The sequence below is a fragment of the Bufo bufo genome, chromosome 2, assembly GCF_905171765.1.
Source record: "Bufo bufo chromosome 2, aBufBuf1.1, whole genome shotgun sequence".
NCBI classification, from domain to species: Eukaryota; Metazoa; Chordata; class Amphibia; order Anura; family Bufonidae; genus Bufo; species Bufo bufo.
This window is the reverse complement of record NC_053390.1, coordinates 99,347,670-99,372,330: the sequence shown is the minus strand read 5'-3', so window position 1 is coordinate 99,372,330 and position 24,661 is coordinate 99,347,670. Positions and strand designations below refer to the sequence as shown.

General features: G+C 42.8%; 1 protein-coding gene across 2 annotated transcripts in view; it reads right to left on the bottom strand.

Moving 5' to 3' along the window:
• SREK1 (splicing regulatory glutamic acid and lysine rich protein 1) overlaps window positions 1-24,661 on the bottom strand; it is an 86,616-nt gene that overhangs the window by 27,229 nt on the left and 34,726 nt on the right. For both annotated transcript variants that reach the window (XM_040421356.1, XM_040421357.1), the window contains exons 3-7: window positions 15,916-16,043; window positions 14,105-14,137; window positions 11,910-12,116; window positions 9,737-9,915; window positions 7,653-7,783 (exon numbers count right to left, since the gene is read on the bottom strand). In XM_040421356.1, the coding sequence (XP_040277290.1) occupies window positions 7,653-7,783; window positions 9,737-9,915; window positions 11,910-12,116; window positions 14,105-14,137; window positions 15,916-16,043 (678 nt within the window). The remainder of the gene's footprint in view (window positions 1-7,652; window positions 7,784-9,736; window positions 9,916-11,909; window positions 12,117-14,104; window positions 14,138-15,915; window positions 16,044-24,661) is intronic.

Here is a 24,661-nt window from a genome sequence, read left to right as displayed (position 1 = left end):
GGGGGCAGACCCTCCCCCCCCTCCCCAGTTTGAATATCATTGGTGGCCAGTGCGGCCCCCCCCCCCTCTATTGTAATAATTCGTTGGTGGCACAGTGTGCGCCCCCCATCGGCCCCCCCTCCCTCTATAGCATTAACAACATTGGTGGCCAGTGTGCGGCCTCCCATCTCCCCCCCCCCCCATCATTGGTGGCAGCGGAGTTCCGATCGGAGTCCCAGTTTAATCGCTGGGGCTCCGATCGGTAACCATGGCAACCAGGACGCTACTACAGTCCTGGTTGCCATGGTTACTTAGCATCCCACCCACCCCCCGATCATTGGTGGCAGCGGGTTACTAGCAATAGTACAATAGTAGAAGATTAATACTTACCGGCTGCTGCGATGTTCGTGTCCGGCCGGGAGCTCCACCTACTGGTCTGTGCGGCGCATTGCCAAATGAACTGTCACTTACCAGTAGGAGGAGCTACCGGCCGGAAGCAGACATCGCAGCTCCCAGGTAAGTATAATTCTTTTACTATTGTACTATTGCTAGTAACCCGCTGCCACCAATGATCGGGGGGGGGGGGGGGTAGATGGGAGGCCGCACACTGGCCACCAATGTTGTTAATGCTATAGAGGGAGGGGGGGGCCGATGGGGGGCGCACACTGTGCCACCAACGATTTATTACAATAGAGGGAGGAAGGGGGGGCGCACACTGTGCCACCAACGATTTATTACAATAGAGGGAGGAAGGGGGGGGGGGGGGGGCGCACACTGTGCCACCAACGATTTATTACAATAGAGGGAGGAAGGGGGGGGGGGGCGCACACTGTGCCACCAACGATTTATTACAATAGAGGGAGGAAGGGGGGGGGGGGGCCGCACTGGCCACCAATGATATTCAAACTGGGGAGGGGGGGGGGGGAGTCTGCCCCCTGCTGCCGGGCAGCCCTGATCTCTTACAGGGGGATATGATAGTACAATTAACCCCTTCAGGTGCGGCACTTGAGGGGTTAATTGTGCTGATCACGGCCCCCTGTAAGAGATCGGATGCTGCTAGGCAGCAGGGGGCAGTCATGTACACAGTTTGTAGTGTATTCTAACTAGAAGCGTCCCCATCACCATGGGAACGCCTCTGTGTTAGAATATACTGTCGGAAATGAGGTTTCACGATCTAACTCATATCCGACAGTATATTCTAACATAGAGGCGTTCCCATGGTGATGGGGACGCTTCAAGTTAAAATATACCATCGGATTGGAGAAAACTCCGATCCGATGGTATAAAAGGGACTCCAGACTTTACATTGAAAGTCAATGGGGACGGATCCGTTTGAAATGGCACCATATTGTGTCAACGTCAAACGGATCCGTCCCCATTGACTTGCATTGTAATTCAGGACGGATCCGTTTGGCTCCGCACGGCCAGGCGGACACCAAAACGACTTTTTTTTCATGTCCGTGGATCCTCCAAAAATCAAGGAAGACCCACGGATGAAAAAACGGTCACGGATCACGGACCTACGGACCCCGTTTTTGCGGACCGTGAAAAAAAACGTTCGTGTGCATGAGGCCTTAGGTCTCATTCACACGGCCATTATGCAGCCGTTCCGTGCATTGGGGACTGCAATTTGCGGTCCCCAAAGCACGGGCAACGTCCATGCGGCGGCTGGGACGGATCGAGACCCATTTAACTCGAATGGGTCCGTGATCCGTATGCACTGGAAAACAAATATAGAACAAGTTCTATTTTTTTTTGCGGTGTGGATGCACAGACAGAAACAACACAGTACTTCTGTGCCTCCGTTCCGCACCGCGGCTCCGGATTGTGGACCCATTGAAGTGAATGGGTCCACATCCGTGATGCGGTGAGCACGCGGCCGATGTTTACGGCCGGGTGCATGAGGCCTTATTCTTCAGGGGTGTGAAAAATGCATCAAAACTGATTGCATCCATGCACACACTGAACGCAATCACAGACCAAACTGATTGAACCTGCATGCATCAGTTTTTTCTTGATCAGATCCTGACACAATCCGTATTGCTCGAATGAAAGAGGCCTTACACTGATCAATAAGTGTTGGAAAGGAATATGGTAACAACCAATTGTCCATTTATTCAGGAGGAATAACAGAGGAACGGCACAACGCAGAGTCATAAGAAAAGGTGCTCCAGACTTGCTATTTTATGGGGAATAGAAGCAGTTACTATACAGACATGTCAGAAAGGGTGACAAGTCCTCTTTAAGCATAATACGCTCCTAGTTTAAAGGTGACCTAATAGTGCACGTCAACTGCTGGGGTATCAGCTTTAGGTGTGCCCTCATAGTTGGAGCCACAGCCAAAAATGTTAAAGAAATTGCAAAGGGAAAGCAAGCTGATGTCTCAGAGCTCTAAGTCACTTCTGCAGTACGTCACCGTCAGTGCAGACTGTGCCCAATACTACAGCTCCAGATAAAACCGACAAACTGCAAAGCTAGTTGCACATTTGCGTTTACCAATCCGGCAGGGTACAGCCTGCCGGATCCAGCATTGCCGGACGCTGAAACAATGCCAGGGTCCGGTGGTGATCTGGCTGCAATACGGCAAAATCAGCCGATTGCTGCCATTTTATGCCGGCACAGCCTGTTGGACAGCTGTGCCAACAGTGTGAAACAGGCCTTACATAATCAAAGAAACATATCATTTTGTCAAAAGAAGAAGAAGAAAAAAAAAAAACACACTAAAATGCAGCAGTCACATACATTCATCTTTTTCAGGGGCATCTAAGAACTCCAGGACAGTTGCTGCGTACATCCGTAACTAGCAAGCTGATGCACATCATATCATTCACATGCACATGCTATTATACTGCCCACTAGCACGGGACATATACCCTTTCCTGGGGCATCCAATATGATTACATAATTGATTATCTGGATCATTATTTTATATTAAGAAACAAAACAACAACTCACATTGCAGTCACGCTAGGAGGGCTGAGACTGTAGTCTGTCCCCAGTCCTGTATACTTATAATGCAATGAACAGTAAGCTACAAATACCAGCCCTAGAAGGTCCACAGTATCCCATCCACCCCTGCAAGTATCAGTGCCAATAGGAACAAGTCCTTTCCATCAGCAGAGTGTAAAGTCTGGTTGATTGACAGTTATTAAAGCCAATCAAGTGTCTGCAGAGGAAACAAGGAGAAAAAAGCAAGAGAAAAAAAAGTAATGTTCGTACTAGACATTGCTGCAATAGATTGACCCTGAGGACATGGAAATCATTGAGTTGTTTGCAACGGAAACAAAGCATATCCAATATAATAGGCGCCATCTTCTGACGTGTAGCCTAATTCTTACTGAATAGACAAAGGAAAGAAAGAGGGCGACTGACTAAATCAGGGGTACACAAGACCCCACCAAGACAGGGAACAGAAGCAGGACTCAAGACAACCAGAGACGGAACACTTTATCCTTCCTGGATGGGTATTTTTCAGCCCTACCCGAGAGTAGAACAAGAACCATTCTCCCTACCAATTTTTGAGCACATCTCTTCCAGAAACCTCCTTTCACCCCTGCCGATCAGCTGTTTGATGAGTATGCAGCACTCCTGCGTGTGGTGCATTATTTTCACTGCTTAACTGCTCGAATGGGAAGGAGCAGTTGTAGTTACACTCCGTCCCATTCAAGTGAAAGGAATGAAGAAGCTGTAGTTACGCTGCTCACCGCTGAAATGCTGCCAGCAAGCAGGTAAACAGAGAAGAGAAGGCAGTGTTCGTACTAGCACTGCCTTCTCTTCGAAGAGCTGATCCGTGGGGGTGCAGGGAGTCAGACCCCCATCGATCTAATATTGATGATCAATACTGAAAAAAGTATCATCCCTTTAATCCCCGGGCGCTCCCTGCCTCGCAGAGCCATAACTTTTTTATTTGTCTGTTCACATAGCCATATGAGGGCTTGTTTTTTGCGGGACAAGTTGTACTTTCCAACGCCACCATTTAATATTGCATATGATGTAGTGAGAAGCCGGGAAAAAAATTCCAAATGGGGTTAAATTGCAAAAAACAAAAGCAATTCCACCACAGGTTCACATTTTTTATTATTATTTTTTTTTTATTTACGATGTTCGATAAAACTAACCAGTTACTTTTATTCTACAAGTACGTACGAATCCGGCGATACCTTATACAGTGAGGAACAGAAGTATTTGAACAGCCTGTGATTTTGAAAGTTCTCCCACTTAGAAATCATGGAGGGGTCTGAAATTCACATTGTAGGTGCATTCCCACTCTAAGAGACAGAATAAAAAAATAATAATTCTGGAAATCACATTGTATGATTTTTTAAGAATTTATTTGTCTTGCACTGCTGAACATAAGTATTTGGTTGTAAATTTTTGTTTTATTGAAAAATATAACAAAAGCATTACAAGCTTTAAACAGTGCAAATTAAGATCTCAATCACCATTATTATTGCATAAGTAAATAAGCGACGTCAATCAATAATATAATAACATGAATATGATGTAATTCCTAGTTCAAAAAAGGAGAAACATATGATTGGTATGTCTATTGTTACTATACTGATATTTAACCTGAGCATAAAACATGTAAAGAAAGGCATTCTTTATTTAGGATTACAATTTAAAGAAACTGATATATAGCATTTGAGATAGGCGCAGTATTTGAACACCTGAGAAACAGCAAGAATTCTCTCTCTGAAAAGACCTGTTACTGTGCCTTTAAAAAGTCCATCTCTACTCCACTCATTAATCTAACTTAGTAGCACCTGTCTGAGCTCTTTAAAGACTCCTGCCCACCCCACAGTCAGTCAGACGCCAACTACTACCATGGGCAAGACCAAAGAGCTGTCAGAAGACACCAGAGACAAAATTGTGCACCTCCACAAGGCTGGGAAGGGCGACGGGGCAATTGCCAAGCTGCTTGGGGAAAAAAGATCAACTGTTGGAGCAATTGCTAGAAAACGGAAGAGGCTAAAGACGACTGTCAGTCTCCTTCGGACTGGGGCTCCATGCAAGATCTCACCTCGTGGGGTATCACTGATGATAAGAAAGGTGAGGAATCAGCCCAGAACTACAAGGGAGGAGCTGGTCAATGACATGAAGAGAGCTGGGACCACCGTTTCAAAGGTCACTGTCAGTAGAACACTACGCCGTCATGGTTTCAAATCATGCATTGCACGGAAGGTTCCCCTGCTCAAGTCATCACATGTCCAGGCCCGTCTGAAGTTTGCCAATGACCATCTGGATGATCCCGAGGAGGCATGGGGGAAAGTCATGTGGTCAGATGAGACCAAAGTAGAACTTTTTGGTCTAAACTTCACTCGTCGTGTTTGGAGGAAAAAGAAGGATGAGTTGCATCCCAAGAACACCATCCTACTACTGTGAAGCATGGGGGTGGTAACATCATGCTTTGGGGGTGCTTTTCTGCGAAGGGGACAGGACGACTGCACTGTATTAAGGAGAGGATGAATGGGGCCATTTATTGTGAGATTTTGAGCAACAACCTCCTTCCCTCAGTCAGAGCATTGAAGATGGGTCGTGGCTGGGTCTTCAAACATGACAACGACCCCAAGCACACAGCCAGGATAACCAAGGAGTGGCTCCGTAAGAAGCATGTCAAGGTTCTGGAGTGGCCTAGCCAGTCTTCAGACCTAAATCCAATAGAACATCTTTGGAGGGAGCTGAAACTCTGTGTTGCTCAGAGACATCCTGTAAACCTGACAGATCTAGAGGAGATGTGTGTGGAGAAGTGGGCCAAAATCCCTGTTGCAGTGTGTGCAAACCTGGTCAAAAACTACAGTAAACGTTTGACCTCTGTAACGGCAAACAAAGGCTTCTGTACCAAATATTAGCACAGATTTTCTCAGGTGTTCAAATACTTATGTTCAGCAGTGCAAGACAAATAAATTCTTTAAAAATCATACAATGTGATTTCCTGATTTTTTATTTTATTTTAATTCTGTCTCAGAGTGGGAATGCACCTACAATGTGAATTTCAGACCCCTCCATGATTAAGTGGGAGAACTTGCAAAATCACAGGGTGTTCAAATACTTCTGTTCCTCACTGTATGTATAGTTTTTCTTGCGTTTTGATAGTGATAAAAAAAAAAAAAAAAAAGTGGGGGGAAAATAATAACCGTTATATTTTTTTTGTCGCCATATTTTGACCCCTATAAACTTTTTTGTAATTATGTGCAGGTAATTTGATCACTTTTTATTAAATTTTTTGTAGAAAATGAAGCTACCAAAAACGGCAAATCGGCCATTTTGATGCTTTTTTTCTGTTTTGCGGTTTGCCGTATGGGGAATATATTTTTATACTATAGGCATTTTCACACATCGCGACACCCATGATGTGTATTTTTTTTTTAGTTATTTTATTATTATTTTGGGAAAAGGGGGGTGATTAGAATTTTTTAACTTTTTTTTTTTTTTTTTTTTACACTTTTTTTTATAGTTACATCATCTGATTGCCATCATCATAGACTCCAATGTACTTGCATTGGAGTCTATGATGATTTTACTACTTTCCTATGGAGCCATATTACAGGCAAGGGCTCCATAGGAAATACTATGCAGCAGCCTCCTGTCATTCACAAAGATAGGGGCTGCTGCACACAAGCTCCGGCTCCTCCGATCGCCACACGGGGGGAGATGGAGCACCACCGAAAGCGCGCGCTTTCGGTTTTCAGCGTACTCAGATGCCATGGTCAGGATTGACCACGGCATCTGAGGGGTTAAATGTCAGTGATCAGCATTACTGCCAGTTGCGGACATGAGCCGCGGGTCTCTGCTCTAAAAAGACGGAGGCCACCTGAAGCTATGGCGACCGCAGCTCTCAGGAGCGGGCTCTATCTTTAAAGACCCGGCCAGCGCCATACTATTATGGCGCTGGCCGGGAAAGGGTTAATCTCTTTCCAGTCATATTGACAGTGACCCCAAAACAAATCTGCGGCAACAAGGAAAGAAAAGGCGGTCATACAGTAGTAACGTCTAGGCAGAGCAGGTAGACAGCATTGAGCAGTATACAAATGCTCACCTTATATGGTTATGAAAAATGTAGGCATGATACTAATTTTGCACTACAATTGTAGTGATCACAGCTTTTGGTAGATGCTGCCAGTGTCCAACCAGATGGCAGGGGAACAGGGATACCATATACTATGTGATGCACTTGGGGACCATTACAGGTGAAGTGACATTGTGTGGGTGCAAAAGCTACCAACTACCCAGATGCAGGGGGAGCTGAAGGCTTTTATTAGACCGCATTATAAAAACAACCAATTTTGTGCGCTGGGACAGAGCCAACAAGGATCCTCTTTGTCCACTTTGGACAAGCCTTTTATAAGACAACTCGCGAAACAAAACGTAGATCACAGGCTGTCGCTGTCCCCCCTCCTAGGACCTTCAGCGGTTTAATTCCCTGACGACAACGCCACAGAAGAATGGCACTGTGACCATTGACATGGAAGTGTTGGGTCTTTATATATGGGGCATTGAATGCGGGACACTTCTCCATTAATTCAAAATTCCTCTAGGGTATTTAATAATGTATTTTGTAAAGCAGACAGCCCATTTAACAGCATGTTACAGAACAGGAGATTACAGAACACATATGTAGCTGGTGCCTATGCCGAGACACCAGCAATAGAAGCCAGCGGCAGGTGAGGTACCTGGTTCTATGGCCTCTGAGATCAGTGACTGGGCTTCTCGTACACGCTTCATCACTTCTTCTAGTTCCTTTGCAGCAGCTTGTGGCGTCAGCTCAGGAGGTTTTACAATGGCATTGTTGGAGTGATTTATTCTGAGGGGCAAAAAAAAACAACAAACAGCATACATAAGACTGCTGTAGCAACTTACAAACTCTTGTGTTAGGTCTTTAAAGGGACACGTCAGTGAAATTAGTTTACATACTGTATTAATGAACTATATTAGATGATTACATGAAAAAAAAATTGGGGGGAAAAAAAAGTTGTGTTGCTTCTTTTTGTGACATCATTTTACAACTCCCTCCAGGTAATCTAGTTTCTGTGTACAATGATTGTGCAGCAGACAGGATTTCCTTACCACTCACCGTCAGGCCTTCCGTCAGACCAGGGAGCAGTTAGAGCACCAGCCCTTCCCCTTAGGATCTATCCACCTTGTAGCACAATGTAATCTGCCATTCTCCCATAAACGCGCTAGATGTTCTGGTCATGGCAGCCCATACCACGCTACTGAGCTGCAGCTGCACTCTCCCCCTACAATGACCTGAGCAGCAGGAAAGTTGGATTACAGCTCAGTGATGAGACATTGAGTAGAGCTTCCCCGCACTCATGTAGACAGGACCTGGCAGCTCCATATACAAGCACTGAGCTGCTTGCTTCTGCTGACATTCTGCACACCATCTTTTACTATGGTTCCATAACACGGACATGTTTAGTCTTCTCCAAGTAGATGGCAGCATGCATTTTAGAACAGTCATCTTCTTGTGGGGACTCGAGAGGACGGAGTATGTCATTGTTAGGCTATGTACAAAAAGTTTTGAGCCCATGTTTGGCATATATGCTTCAAAAAACTTCTGGTTTATAAGGCAAACATATCCACAGCACTCCATTTACCCAATGGAGGCCAAAACAGTGTCCTTTGGTCCCGCTTTGGGCCAATATATGATGACATACCATTTCATATAAGGTATAGAATAGCGTAGCCCTGCAATGAGGTCCGCAAAAATAGCGGATGAAGACAGCATCTCCACATATCTGTTTGATTTAGGACTAGTTCACGCGAACGTATGGCTTTTATAGTTTTTTGCGGTCCTTTTTTCACGGATCCGTTGTTCCGTTTTTGAGTTCAGTTGCGTTTCCATTCTGTTTTTCCGTTCCGTTTTTCAGTATGGTATATACAGTATACAGTAATTACATAGAAAAAATTGGGCTGGGCATAACATTTTCAATAGATGGTTCCGCAAAAACGGAACGAACACGGAAGACATACGGATGCATTTCCGTATGTGTTGCATTTTTTTTGCGGACCCATTGACTTGAATGGAGCCACAGAATGCGATTTGCGGGCAATAATAGGACATGTTCTATCTTTCAACGGAACGGAAAACCGGAAATACGGAAAGCATACGGAGTATATTCCGTTTTTAATGCGGAACCATTGAAATAAATGGTTCTGTATACGTACCGTATACGGAACACAAAAAACGGCCCGTACACTCGCAAAAAAAAACATTGTGTGAACTAGGCCTTACACTTCAGTATCGGATCTTAACAAATCCTGACTTTTAATGAGACCAGTCATGTTTTTGTTAGGATTCTATAATTTGTAATGCCAGGAATAATACTGCAGTCTGCACTATTCTTACCTCCTGACAAAAGGATCAAACAAACATGTGAACAGAAGCTTATAAATCCTTTCTAAGGCCTCATTCACATTTCATTTCCGTGTCTGTTTGACATCTGTGAAACAAATCAGTCTTTTATCCGTGAAGATGTCCATGTTTGGTCTGTGTGTCTGTTTTTTGCCCTCCATGTGTCATCTGAATTCCACAGACACTGCGGAGATGAAAATTAATTTCCAGAGCATTTCGTACCAGTGATCAGTGAAAAGCGGACCAAACACGTATGCCAATGGACAGTAAAAAAAAAAATACTGATATGTGAACAGACATATTAAAATCCATGCGTACGTAAAATGGAAATGTGAACGAGGCTTTATACATCAAACCAACATTAAAACAGGAAGTATTCTATTCAGAGCTTGAACCTACTTTAGAGGTCTGTCTCCGAACATAACTCCATTGAACGTCAGGGCCCTTATCACAGAATTCTGGTCAGAGAATTCTACGAAAGCAAATCGCGTAGGCTGCGTTTCATCCCCGGCCATACGGACAAATCGAACATCTCCTACTTGTTTAAAAAACTCAAGTAGTTGCTCTGCTGTAGTTGTCTGAAAAAGAAGTTAAATGATGAAATGTAAGAAGCTGTGAGCATGTTAGCAGCGAAGGAAATGATACATATATATATATATATATATATATATATATATATATATACATACATACACACACACACACACACACACACACACATACATACACACAGACCAAACATAACATTAAAAGGACTTTCTGAATTTTTATTTTTTTTTACCGATTACCTTTCCTCTGGATAGGTCATCAGTATCTGATCGTAGGGGGTCCGCAACCCAGGACCACTGCCGATCAGCTGCTTGAGAAGGCACTGCCGCTGTCGGACCCCCACCAATCAGATACTGCTGACCTATCCTGAGGAAAGGTCATCAGTAAAAAAATATCTCGGAAAACCCCTTTAAGACCACTGACAGGACAGCGCTGGCGAGTTCTTGACGTTGAGTGATTCTGCCAAGCGGTGATGGTTAGTCTGGGTCAGAACATTTCCAAAACAGCAGATCCTGTGGGGTCTTCCCAGTATGGAGTGGTTAGTACCTACAGAATATAGTCCAAGGGAAAGCCAACAACCAATGAACCAGAGACAGAGTCAAGGGCCACTGATACAGATGGTGTCCGACAGCTAGCCTACCTGGTCCAATTCGACAAAGGCTACTGTACAACCAGCTGCTGAAAAATTTACTGCTATGACAGAAAGGTGTCAGAACACACAATGAACCACAGCGTTCCACACATGGGAATCCCAATGGAAGAAAGCTGCCTGGTCTGATAAATCCCATTTTTATTTTTTACATGTTGATGGCCGGATGCATGTGCATATATATTATTTTTTACTATTTTACTTTTATGAAGCAATTTGCATTTTCTTGTTGTGAGGCATCCAGCAGGTTTATAAAAACTTAAACATGACTTACTGACTGCAAAACAATAAGATGACAAGATGGGCAGTTCAGGTGGCATATTTATCATATTTTATATGCGGATTGCAGCACAAACACAATAAAACTGTTAACTGTTTTGCGCAATGATCCCTGGCCTAAATAACTTGATCTTTTTTGGAGGTTTTATTATGGGTTTTGCATTGTTCTGGAAAAAAGTGACAACTGACCTGCAGAAAGAAAAGCACATGGTCACATGACCTCGGCAAATTGTCAAAAAAAAACAGGAGACAGCAGCAACAAGGCAGAGGAGTGTGCATACAGTACATGTATGGGGTCTATACTAAAATAGGGGTCTGGGTCTAAATGTATTTAGGGGGTCTTCCTGTTTTTAGTGGCTCTGGTCTGTATGTGTTTAGCAGAGTTTTTCTGGGGGACTATGATGGCTTAGGGGATCTGGGGTCTGATTTTATTTAGAAGGTCTACCTTAGGTCTTTATCTAAGGAGTATGTATCTAAGGGTTCTGGGGTAAGAATTTATTTAGTCTGGTTTGGGAGGTTTGTATTTACTTTAGAGGTCTGTTTCGGGGTCTATATTTGTTATGGAGGGTCTGATCTGGGGTAAGTAATAATTCAGGGGGCTTCGGGTATGTACTTGTTTTGGGGGAGGTCTATATATTCTCTGCCTGGGGGTCTGAATGTATTTCTGTCATTATAAAGACTAGAATTGGCTGCAGAAGCAAGGGACCAAAGATGTCTTGGCAGAAAACGTTTGCACCATCAGGAGACGTCGTCATGGTGGTCTGGGCCAGATGGAGAAGAAATAGAAAGACCAGACATCTGTGACTCAACCACATTTGCAGAGGAGCTACCCACTATCCTGAAATATCTGCTAGAGCAAATCATTGTATCGCACAAAACGTATCTGTGTACCCAAGGGCTAATTGAAAACAGGGAGTTACCATTCCCCTTGTCAACAGTCCCTACATTATCTGATAGGGTCAGTGATGACTAGGAAACGCGTGATATTGAGGTGGTTGAAATGGAGAAAGGGCTACGTTTTGGAAGCAGCAAAGAGCCTGTATAGTTTATTTAACCTGCAATCGGTACTGGAATACAAATGCACAAACTCATTACCTGGGAATTTAAGTTTCCAACATAAATCGTTCTTCTGATTTCATCAACCTTCGTGGGGTCAACATTTCCGGTTAGTGGTGGTTGTTGGAGGTCAGCAAGTGAAGTTATAGCAGGCGATAGAGCTGGAAGAATTTGTCCAAGAGCTGGGAGGACTGGTTCCAGTGGTGTTGGTAAGGTTGCTGCCAATGTGGTAAATGGGACACTGAGCTACAAGTAAAAATAAAAAGTCAGATTATTATTTCCTTTACTATTTGATGAAACACACACAATGGGGGAGATTTATAAAAACCGTTGCAAAGGAAACACAGGCACAAAGTGACTAATCAGATTTTAACTTTCATTCTTCAGAGCTGCTCTGGAAAACAAAGGATGGAATCTGATCGGTTCCCATGGGGAGCTGAGCCAGTGTCCCTTTACACCACTACTGAGAAATCTCCTCCAATGGGTAATTCATGTAAACAAGTCCTGCCTGCTACATCCCATCCTCAGGGGATCAGAGGTAGAGGGAAGATGATCACTATAGCAAGTTGTTAACAGATTACCTGTCAGAAAAGGCAAAATATGTCCTAATGCCATGAGTAATGTAAAAAATGAAATTCAGACATTATATAGTACATGATAGATAGAACCAGCCCTGTACCGTCCATGGGTCCAGATCTCCACATTCACTGCTCCCGTTACTCTGCTAGATTCTCTTCAGCCTGGCAGCTCAGGGAGAGGGGGTGTCCTTTCTGCTGCAGCTCTCTCCCTGTAACTGACACAGCTTCTAACAGAACCTGTGGCTGGTGGCAGTTGAAAAGTTAAACTAAGCTCGTTAGACCAGCTCAGTGAGATGGACCAAAAGTAAGGAAAAGAACAAACACCAGGTGGCGCTATACAAATACATTTTATTGAGTAGCTAGCTAACTGGATATAATACATTTTTAATTACATGCTATTACAAAAGTATTGAAATCCTGGTTTAAAAAATGTAGAATGTACTTTGTGACAGAACCCCTTTAAAAGAAAGCAGTAGGTATGTGTTGCCAAAAACAGATCCGTTGAACACCTAATAAAAAAGTCTAAAGAGGACCTGTCACCTCTCCTGACATGAATAATAATTCTGCAGCATCTTTTCATATATTTATGTTGTGCTATTTCTCTATCATTTCTAACAGAAGTTTATGAATAAATTGCCAACTGGGTATTGCAAGTGGGGGTTGTGTCCCTGCACAGTCTAACACAGCCAGCACAGATTAATAGAGGAATAGCACGATAAGAGACTCATAACCGTCAAAGATGCTCAAGATCTGTTATTTCATGTGGAATACAATTATATACTATAACCGACATGTCAGGAGTGGTGCCCGGTCCTCTTTAAAGGCTGTGTACACCTTTGGCAGAAATTTTTGTTTATGATTGCATTTTACTCATTTTTGGCGAAAAATCATATTTTCTATTGGCCTTTATTAAAAATACTGAGCTGTTCTGTCAAAAAGGGTTAACTGTTTTTCTAGCTGTGTGCCGGTCATCTAAAACATTACCTCTAAACTACTGAGAGGTCATAAACACTTATTTAAGCCACATTCTAAGCAGTACGATAAGGATTGAGCTTTAAGGAGTCCTGCTGTTCCTGGTCTCACGGAAAAGACAGAAAATCCACAGGCTGCTAGTGAGCATCTCAGCTCTGTACAAAAAAAAGGATTCCATATTTTTAATAAAGATCAACTGAAAAAAAAATTTTGAGCTCAAAATAAGTATAATGCAATAATTTTAAAAAATGCCCCCAAAGGTGTACATAGCCTTTAATAGCTTCTCAATAAAACCTAGCGATCAAGCTACAAAAATCATCAGTCAACATGTCTTCAGTAAACAGTCACCATCACAGACCACGTGCCAAGCTGCCCCAGCACATTCCCTGCATCTGCAACATGTGAGACATACATTTTCATAGCCCCATAACAGCATTTCTGAAGACTGGCAAAGCTGCAGTTGCAGACAATGAAGATATACGTCAATGTTGTGAAGGATCCTGGGATGATGCCACATGATTTTAAGTAAAAAATAGAAATGTTGTCACCAACAGCTTTCCCCATTAAAATAGTTAATGATCATGGGTTTCCGCAGCTGAACACGTGGCGATCAACAGGGTGGTTTGTTTTGAAGAAGTGGACAACCTCTTTAACACAAGTGCAGTTAGTTGCAGTTTAACTTACCAATGGTACTTCCACTTTCTCTCTTCGCAAAACCTAAAATCAGATAAATTATTAAGCTGGTGATATACAGAAAGCATATACTGAAAACCATGAAAGTAACAAAAATTCATGCCGCAAAATTAACCTGAATGTCCATGAATGCAAGCAGCTTAAAAGGAAAAAGATTTGCCTTGTGCAAATTCCTCACGGCTTTGCAGTTCCGGTCCGGTTTGGGGGAGTAAGGTGTGAGAAGAGATTTCATAGTTGCTGATGAAATCCTCTAGTCCATGGGAATTCATTCATACAGGGGAGACTGATGGCACTGGGGGATGATGAGTTTTTATAAAGAAAAACGTTCTTTTAATTAGTTTTTTGTTATTAGAGTACTCGATTAATCGTTGGATTAAAATCGATAGAATACTCTATTACAAAAATAGTCGATAGCTGCCTCCCTAGCTTCAGCCACACGATCAGGTTTCCTGATGCAGTTTTGGAAGCCAAAATCAGGAGTGGATCATAAATGGAAAGAAAGTAGAAAGGACAGATAGGACTTCTCTTTTTTTTATTCACTCCTGGTTTTGGCTTCCAAAAATGCATCAGGAAACTTGATCCTGTGGCTGTAGACTAGTCATGACATAGAATGATGCTTATACACGTCTGTCTTCAGTGTCACCAAATTTGTGGGATTTCAAACATGCAGTGGATGCAAGATAATTAGAGAATGTTTCCGAACTAGAGGTACTCTGCAAAGGAGAGTGGAAAAACAAAACAAAACAAAAAGGAGTATTACGAACGTGTGAAGCTCGGGCTGTGGACCGCAAATTGTGGTCCGCAATACACAGGAACCGTCCATATATCAAAAAAGCTTTACTGATTGGCCTGACACAAGCCAAAATAACTTGATTTTAGCCTACGTCAGACGACTGGGGCCAATAAATATGTTTGCATACAGCAAACAAACTGCAAAAAGGCTAACCTGCCCCACATCTTGTCAGATCGAAAATAACGTAATAATTTTTTTCACCATACCCACCATCATTTTTGCAGATAAACAGTAACCGTGATACAGTAAAAGTGCATAGATATTTGCAGACATCAGCCATATGTAAAATGCATTCAGCTTTCCAGTATTCTTTGCAAAATCCTTCCAATCAAATTCAATGGGGTCTCTTTAGGTGGTGCCAGCATACGAAAATGGATCTGTCGTGTCATGGCTTGTAAACAGTGGTGCTGGTGTGAACAGAGACTCAAGGGCGCTTTAAAGGCGCCGAGAATGTGCCACACAATCACTAGAGAGCGTTCACAGGAACATTCATTAGCGAATATCTGGCGGTGTAAGTGTTGCCGATTACTAGTAATAGATCATTTGAGTGGACACAAAATTTGTTGTTTGCTTGCAGCAGGTTGTGTCGCTCTGCTGCCGGCAAACAATGCGCCTGTATGGGGACGAATGATGGCATTAGGGATCGCTCGTCCCCATACTGTGGAGGAGATTGCTGCACTGACGAACTGGTGATTGCTGGGAAGGAACACTTCCTTCCCGACAATCGCCCGCTGTAATGTCCTGTCTAAGGGGACGGCTGCTTCACAGTTGCACTGTTATTGGAGCTCACCCTATCCGGCATTGCCGGGCATGACCTTGTACTGCAAGATTCCTACTGGCTATAAAAAGTTCCGTCAGGTTTCTGGCACAAACGCTCCATGCAGTGGATTTTGTCTGGCCGACAGCCAGTGCTTATGCTAGAACAGGCAAATGGAATACCAAATGCAACGGTGAACACAGCCTTAGAAAATCAACAGACCTTTGTGAAAAGTGTCCAAATTATACTTACAGATGCTAGTGGAGACGGAGTCGGTGTAGGAGTAGGTATAGGAAGCAGACCTGCACCAGGAAGCAGGCTGGACAATGTCGGAGCTGGTGCCAAGAGAGAAAGGGCCTTGGCTTCTTCGGGTATTTTACCTGCAGGGGTAACAATCTTAATGTTAGTGTGAAGAAGTATGTGGTTCTCTTAATATTTCTGATTTTAAACCACTACATAAAAGCAAACAAAAAGGACTAGGATATTCTTAGTAAGAAAGAATAAAAATTCAAGGTATTTTCACCCCTCCTGTAATTACCCTGACCTACAGGGAAATAAAAATAAAAGTGAGGAAAACTTCAAAACACTAAATCTCATCAAATGGAATTTTACGTAGAAAACTGAATAGACAAGTATTTAACACTTTGAGCTATGGGTCACCTGTACTGGAAACTTAAGGTTCATGAACCAAACGATATCAAGCATGGAGCCATTTTCCAGGGCGCTGTTTTCACGCTGATCGAAAGTTGTGTTACACATGACAACCGTTCGTGTTGGCTGCATCACTAATAGCACACAGAACATCAGATACAGAAAAGAAGAACATTTTTTAAAGTTTAATCCCCAAAAAAATGCAAGTTACCAAATTTATTTAATATATATATAAAAAAAAAAAATAAAGCAAAAAGAAATAGAGCAAATAGAACAAAAAAAATATATAAACAGGGAGAATGAAATACAAGTCCTCATCAATGATTGCCTCCTCAGTAAGAGTATTATTGGGGGTTACTGGATTGCGAGGTAGTGTGGTAATAAGAGTTCTGTACAAATCAAAGAAGATGAATTTAGTTCTTATCGGTGTGATTATGATCGATTAGGAAACACCATGCAAGCCAACTAAAGAAGGGCACAGTCCTACCACATGAATGTCCTGCAACAGAGACCAGATATCAACAGTGCTGGATTTTAGTTAATGTGTCACAAGTATCTTGTGATCACTGCATTCTCAATACCCCAAGGCTTGGAGATTGCTTCAGAATTATTGTAAGACTACAGCATAGTGTTCTAGCCAGAAAAAAGCATGGAATATGTAATATTAGGCACAAACACCATATGGATAATATACATTTCTAAGCAGTAGACAACAATGGTTGAACAGAAAATCTAATCCCACAAATAGGTCACATCAATTATCATATGATGCATACTCAAAAACCCAAGGAACATAACCTATTCCTGACACAATGTCACCCCTCCCTTCCTCTAGGTGTTCTTTAATTCTCTCTTAAAGGGGTTGTCTCACTTCAGTAAGTGGCATTTATCATGTAGAGAAAGTTAATACAAGCCACTTACTAATGTATTGTTATTATTCATATTGCTTCCTTTGCTGGCTGGATTCATTTTTCCATCACATTATACACTGCTCGGTTACAATCCATCAGTGGTGGCCGTGCTTGCACACTATAGGAAAAGGCACTAGCCTATGTGCGCTCCCACTGTCCTGGCCACCGGAGAGACTGACGCTTTCTCCTATAGTGTGCAACCACAACCACCACTGATGGATTAAAGGGTGGTCTGTAACCATGGAAACGAGCAGTCTATAATGTGATGGAAAAATGAATCCAGCCAGGAAAGGAAGCAATATGGACAATCACAATACATTAGTAGCTTGTATTAACTTTCTCTCCATGATAAATGCCACTTACTGAAGTGAGACAAACCCTTTAAAAAGGATCTGTCACCATAAAACACAGTGCAATCTGCAGGCAGCATGTCTTAGAGCAGGAGGAGCTGAGCAGACTGATATGTAGTTTTTGTGAAAAAAAGATTCAGTAAAGCTTGCCATTTATACATTTAAAGGGGTTTTCCAAGATTTTCATATTGATAGCCTACCCTTAGGATAGGCCATACATGTGTGATCGTGGGGGTTTGATGACAGGCACCCCCACCGATCACCTGTTTGGAGAGGCTGGTGTACTCTGGTGAGTGCTGCAGTTCCTTCATAGGCCTCTTCCATTGGATAGCGGCTGTTCTTGGTACTACAGCTCAGCTCCATTCACTTGAATGAGAATAGCACAGTCCATCAATATGAAAATCTTGGGGGGGGGGGGGACTACTTAACCACCTCAGCCCCCAGTGCTTAAACACCCTGAAAGACCAGGCCACTTTTTACACTTCTGACCTACACTACTTTCACCGTTTATTGCTCGGTCATGCAACTTACCACCCAAATGAATTTTACCTCCTTTTCTTCTCACTAATAGAGCTTTCATTTGGTGGTATTTCATTGCTGCTGACATTTTTACTTTTTTTGTTATTAATCGAAATTTAACGATTTTTTTTGCAAAAAAATGACATTTTTCACTTTCAGTTGTAAAATTTTGCAAAAAAAACGACATCCATATAGAAATTTTGCTCTAAATTTATAGTTCTACATGTCTTTGATAAAAAAAAAATGTTTGGGTAGAAAAAAAATGGTTTGGGTAAAAGTTATAGCGTTTACAAACTATGGTACAAAAATGTGAATTTCCGCTTTTTGAAGCAGCTCTGACTTTCTGAGCACCTGTCATGTTTCCTGAGGTTCTACAATGCCCAGACAGTACAAACACCCCACAAATGACCCCATTTCTGAAAGTACACACCCTAAGGTATTCGCTGATGGGCATAGTGAGTTCATAGAACTTTTTATTTTTTGTCACAAGTTAGCGGAAAATGATGATTTTTTTTTTTTTTTTTTTTTTTCTTACAAAGTCTCATATTCCACTAACTTGTGACAAAAAATAAAAAGTTCTATGAACTCACTATGCCCATCAGCGAATACCTTGGGGTCTCTTCTTTCCAAAATGGGGTCACTTGTGGGGTAGTTATACTGCCCTGGCATTCTAGGGGCCCAAATGTGTGGTAAGGAGTTTGAAATCAAATTCTGTAAAAAATGACCTGTGAAATCCGAAAGGTGCTCTTTGGAATATGGGCCCCTTTGCCCACCTAGGCTGCAAAAAAGTGTCACACATCTGGTATCCCCGTACTCAGGAGAAGTTGAGGAATGTGTTTTGGGGTGTCTTTTTACATATACCCATGCTGGGTGAGATAAATATCTTGGTCAAATGACAACTTTGTATAAAAAAAATGGGAAAAGTTGTCTTTTGCCAAGATATTTCTCTCACCCAGCATGGGTATATATAAAATGACACCCCAAAACACATTCCCCACCTTCTCCTGAGTACGGAGATACCAGATGTGTGACACTTTTTTGCAGCCTAGGTGGGCAAAGGGGCCCATATTCCAAAGAGCACCTTTCGGATTTCACTCGTCATTTTTTACTGAATTTGATTTCAAACTCCTTACCACACATTCGGGCCCCTAGAATGCCAGGGCAGTATAACTACCCCACAAGTGACCCCATTTTGGAAAGAAGAGACCCCAAGGTATTCCGTGAGGGGCATGGCGAGTTCCTAGAATTTTTTATTTTTTGTCACAAGTTAGTGGAAAATGATGATTTTTTTTTTTTTTTTTTTTTTCATACAAAGTCTCATATTCCACAAACTTGTGACAAAAAATAAAAACTTCCATGAACTCACTATGCCCATCAGCGAATACCTTGGGGTCTCTTCTTTCCAAAATGGGGTCACTTGTGGGGTAGTTATACTGCCCTGGTATTCTAGGGGCCCAAATGTGTGGTAAGGAGTTTGAAATCAAATTCAGTAAAAATTGACCTGTGAAATCCGAAAGGTGCTCTTTGGAATATGGGCCCCTTTGCCCACCTAGGCTGCAAAAAAGTGTCACACATCTGGTATCCCCGTACTCAGGAGAAGTTGAGGAATGTGTTTTGGGGTGTCTTTTTACATATACCCATGCTGGGTGAGATAAATATCTTGGTCAAATGACAACTTTGTATAAAAAAATGGGAAAAGTTGTCTTTTGCCAAGATATTTCTCTCACCCAGCATGGGTATATATAAAATGACACCCCAAAACACATTCCCCACCTTCTCCTGAGTACGGAGATACCAGATGTGTGACACTTTTTTGCAGCCTAGGTGGGCAAAGGGGCCCATATTCCAAAGAGCACCTTTCGGATTTCACTCGTCATTTTTTACTGAATTTGATTTCAAACTCCTTACCACACATTCGGGCCCCTAGAATGCCAGGGCAGTATAACTACCCCACAAGTGACCCCATTTTGGAAAGAAGAGACCCCAAGGTATTCCGTGAGGGGCATGGCGAGTTCCTAGAATTTTTTATTTTTTGTCACAAGTTAGTGGAAAATGATGATTTTTTTTTTTTTTTTTTTTTTTCATACAAAGTCTCATATTCCACTAACTTGTGACAAAAAATAAAAACTTCCATGAACTCACTATGCCCATCAGCGAATACCTTGGGGTCTCTTCTTTCCAAAATGGGGTCACTTGTGGGGTAGTTATACTGCCCTGGTATTCTAGGGGCCCAAATGTGTGGTAAGGAGTTTGAAATCAAATTCAGTAAAAATTGACCTGTGAAATCCGAAAGGTGCTCTTTGGAATATGGGCCCCTTTGCCCACCTAGGCTGCAAAAAAGTGTCACACATCTGGTATCCCCGTACTCAGGAGAAGTTGAGGAATGTGTTTTGGGGTGTCTTTTTACATATACCCATGCTGGGTGAGATAAATATCTTGGTCAAATGACAACTTTGTATAAAAAAATGGGAAAAGTTGTCTTTTGCCAAGATATTTCTCTCACCCAGCATGGGTATATATAAAATGACACCCCAAAACACATTCCCCACCTTCTCCTGAGTACGGAGATACCAGATGTGTGACACTTTTTTGCAGCCTAGGTGGGCAAAGGGGCCCATATTCCAAAGAGCACCTTTCGGATTTCACTCGTCATTTTTTACTGAATTTGATTTCAAACTCCTTACCACACATTTGGGCCCCTAGAATGCCAGGGCAGTATAACTACCCCACAAGTGACCCCATTTTGGAAAGAAGAGACCCCAAGGTATTCGCTGATGGGCATAGTGAGTTCATGGAAGTTTTTATTTTTTGTCACAAGTTAGTGGAATATGAGACTTTGTATGAAAAAAAAATAAAAAAAAAAAATCATCATTTTCCACTAACTTGTGACAAAAAATAAAAAATTCTAGGAACTCGCCATGCCCCTCACAGAATACCTTGGGGTGTCTTCTTTCCAAAATGGGGTCACTTGTGGGGTAGTTATACTGCCCTGGCATTTTAGGGGCCCAAATGTGTGGTAAGGAGTTTGAAATCAAATTCAGTAAAAAATGCCGAGTGAAATCCGAAAGGTGCTCTTTGGAATATGGGCCCCTTTGCCCACCTAGGCTGCAAAAAAGTGTCACACATCTGGTATCTCCGTACTCAGGAGAAGGTGGGGAATGTGTTTTGGGGTGTCATTTTATATATACCCATGCTGGGTGAGAGAAATATCTTGGCAAAAGACAACTTTTCCCATTTTTTTATACAAAGTTGTCATTTGACCAAGATATTTATCTCACCCAGCATGGGTATATGTAAAAAGACACCCCAAAACACATTCCTCAACTTCTCCTGAGTACGGGGATACCAGATGTGTGACACTTTTTTGCAGCCTAGGTGGGCAAAGGGGCCCATATTCCAAAGAGCACCTTTCGGATTTCACAGGTCAATTTTTACTGAATTTGATTTCAAACTCCTTACCACACATTTGGGCCCCTAGAATGCCAGAGCAGTATAACTACCCCACAAGTGACCCCATTTTGGAAAGAAGAGACCCCAAGGTATTCGCTGATGGGCATAGTGAGTTCATGGAAGTTTTTATTTTTTGTCACAAGTTAGTGGAATATGAGACTTTGTAAGAAAAAAAAAAAAAAAAAAAAATCATCATTTTCCACTAACTTGTGACAAAAAATAAAAAATTCTAGGAACTTGCCATGCCCCTCACGGAATACCTTGGGGTGTCTTCTTTCCAAAATGGGGTCACTTGTGGGGTAGTTATACTGCCCTGGCATTTTCCAGGGGCCCTAATGTCTGGTAAGTAGGTAAATGACCTGTGAAATCTGAAAGGTGCTCTTTGGAATGTGGGCCCCTTTGCCCACCTAGGCTGCAAAAAAGTGTCACACATCTGGTATCTCCGTACTCAGGAGAAGGTGGGGAATGTGTTTTGCGGTGTCATTTTACATATACCCATGCTGGGTGAGATAAATATCTTGGCAAAAGACAACTTTTCCCATTTTTTTTATACAAAGTTGGCATTTGACCAAGATATTTATCTCACCCAGCATGGGTATATGTAAAATGACACCCCAAAACATATTCCCCAACTTCTGCTGAATACGGAGATACCACATGTGTGACACTTTTTTGCAGCCTAGGTGGGCAAAGGGGCCCAAATTCCTTTTAGGAGGGCATTTTTAGACATTTGGATACCAGACTTCTTCTCACGCTTTGGGGCCCCTAAAATGCCAGGGCAGTATAAATACCCCACATGTGACCCCATTTTGGAAAGAAGACACCCCAAGGTATTCAATGAGGGGCATGGCGAGTTCATAGAAAAAAAATAATTTTGGCACAAGTTAGCGGAAATTGATTTTTTTGATTTTGTTCTCACAAAGTCTCCCTTTCCGCTAACTTGGGACAAAAATTTCAATCTTTCATGGACTCAATATGCCCCTCAGCGAATACCTTGGGGTGTCTTCTTTCCAAAATGGTGTTATTTGTGGGGTGTTTGTACTGCCCTGGCATTTGAGGGTCTCCACAATCATTACATGTATGCCCAGCATTAGGAGTTTCTGCTATTCTCCTTATATTGAGCATACGGGTAATGAGATTTTTTTTTTCCGTTCAGCCTCTGGGCTGAAAGAAAAAAATGAACGGCACAGATTTCTTCATTCGCATCGATCAATGTGGATGAAAAAATCTCTGCCAAAAAAAAAAAAAGGAGGGGAAAGGCGTCTGCCAGGACATAGGAGCTCCGCCCAACATCCATACCCACTTCAGCTCGTATGCCCTGGCAAACCAGATTTCTCCATTCACATCAATCGATGTGGATGAATAAATCATTGCCGGGATTTTTTTTTTTATATATACAAAGTGTTTGCCAAAGTATATGAACACCGCCACCTCCTCAGCTCATATGCCTCGGCAAACATATCTTTTACTGCAGAGGAGAAATCCCGTCTTGCAGCGCCGCATACACCGACTTGCGTGTAATCTGACAGCAGCGCAATGCTTCTGTCAGAATGCACATCAGTGCTGCAGCTAGTCGATCGGTTGGTCCACCTGAAAGGTAAAAAAAACAAAACAAAAAAGAAAAAACCAGGCCGCAACGCAATAAATTTATTAACTGTTGAACAGAACATAGAAACTTTTTTTTAACTTTTTTAACTGAACGTTTAACTTTTTTACTTACCGGTAATTTTTTTTTTGTTTAGTTTTTTTTACCTTTATAGAACAAACCTCTCCTTCCCCATGGGACAATGTGCAAAGCGCAAATTGCCCAAAGATGTGGCGAAGTACATTATGCACTTTATCCCAGGTGAAAGGAGAGGTTTGCAGCAGCTGTGAGTAAAAGGGCCCTAATAGCCCTGTGTGCCTGTCCTGTGAGATGCAATCCCTATGCTAGGTGTACCTGTGTGTGGTACTTCCGGAAACACTCACCAAAGCATAGGGCAGGGTGGTCAGGACAGTCAGGACAGAAATAGCGGGTGTCACGCCTTATTCCACTCCTGCTACAGACACGACATTTTTTTCGGGGTGGCGGTTGGGTTGAGGTACCAGCAACGACACTGGGGAAATGTCGCTCGTGTAGACGGCTAACTACACTGGTGGATGGGGCCACGGAACCTCCTGGGTAAAGGAGGTTCTCGATGATCTCTTCCTGGAATTTGAGGAAAGATCGTGTTCTCCCAGCCTTACTGTAGAGAACAAAACTATTGTACAGCGCCAATTGAATTAAATATACAGACACCTTCTTATACCAGCGTCTGGTTCTGCGGGAAACTAAATAGGGAGCCAACATCTGGTCATTGAAGTCCACCCCTCCCATGAGCGCATTATAGTCGTGGACTGAGAGGGGCTTTTCAATGACACGGGTTGCCCTTTCAATTTGGATTGTCGTGTCTGCGTGAATGGAGGAGAGCATGTAAACGTCACGCTTGTCTCTCCATTTCACCGCGAGCAGTTCTTCGTTACACAAGGCAGCCCTCTCCCCCCTTGCAAGACGGGTGGTTACAAGCCGTTGGGGGAAGCCCACGCGACTAGTTCGCGCGGTGCCACAGGCGCAAATCCGTTCTAGAAACAAATGCCTAAAGAGGGCCACACTTGTGTAGAAATTGTCCACATAAAGATGGTACCCCTTGCCGAATAAGGGTGACACCAAGTCCCAGACTGTCTTCCCACTGCTCCCCAGGTAGTCAGGGCAACCGACCGGCTCCAGGGTCTGATCTTTTCCCTCATAGATCCGAAATTTGTGGGTATAGCCTGTGGCCCTTTCACAGAGCTTATACAATTTGACCCCATACCGGGCACGCTTGCTTGGGATGTATTGTTTGAAGCCAAGGCGCCCGGTAAAATGTATTAGGGACTCGTCTACGCAGATGTTTTGCTCAGGGGTATACAAATCTGCAAATTTCTGGTTGAAATGGTCTATGAGGGGCCGAATTTTGTGGAGCCGGTCAAAAGCTGGGTGGCCTCTGGGACGGGAGGTGGTGTTGTCGCTAAAATGCAGAAAACGTAGGATGGTCTCAAATCGTGTCCTGGACATAGCAGCAGAGAACATGGGCATGTGATGAATTGGGTTCGTGGACC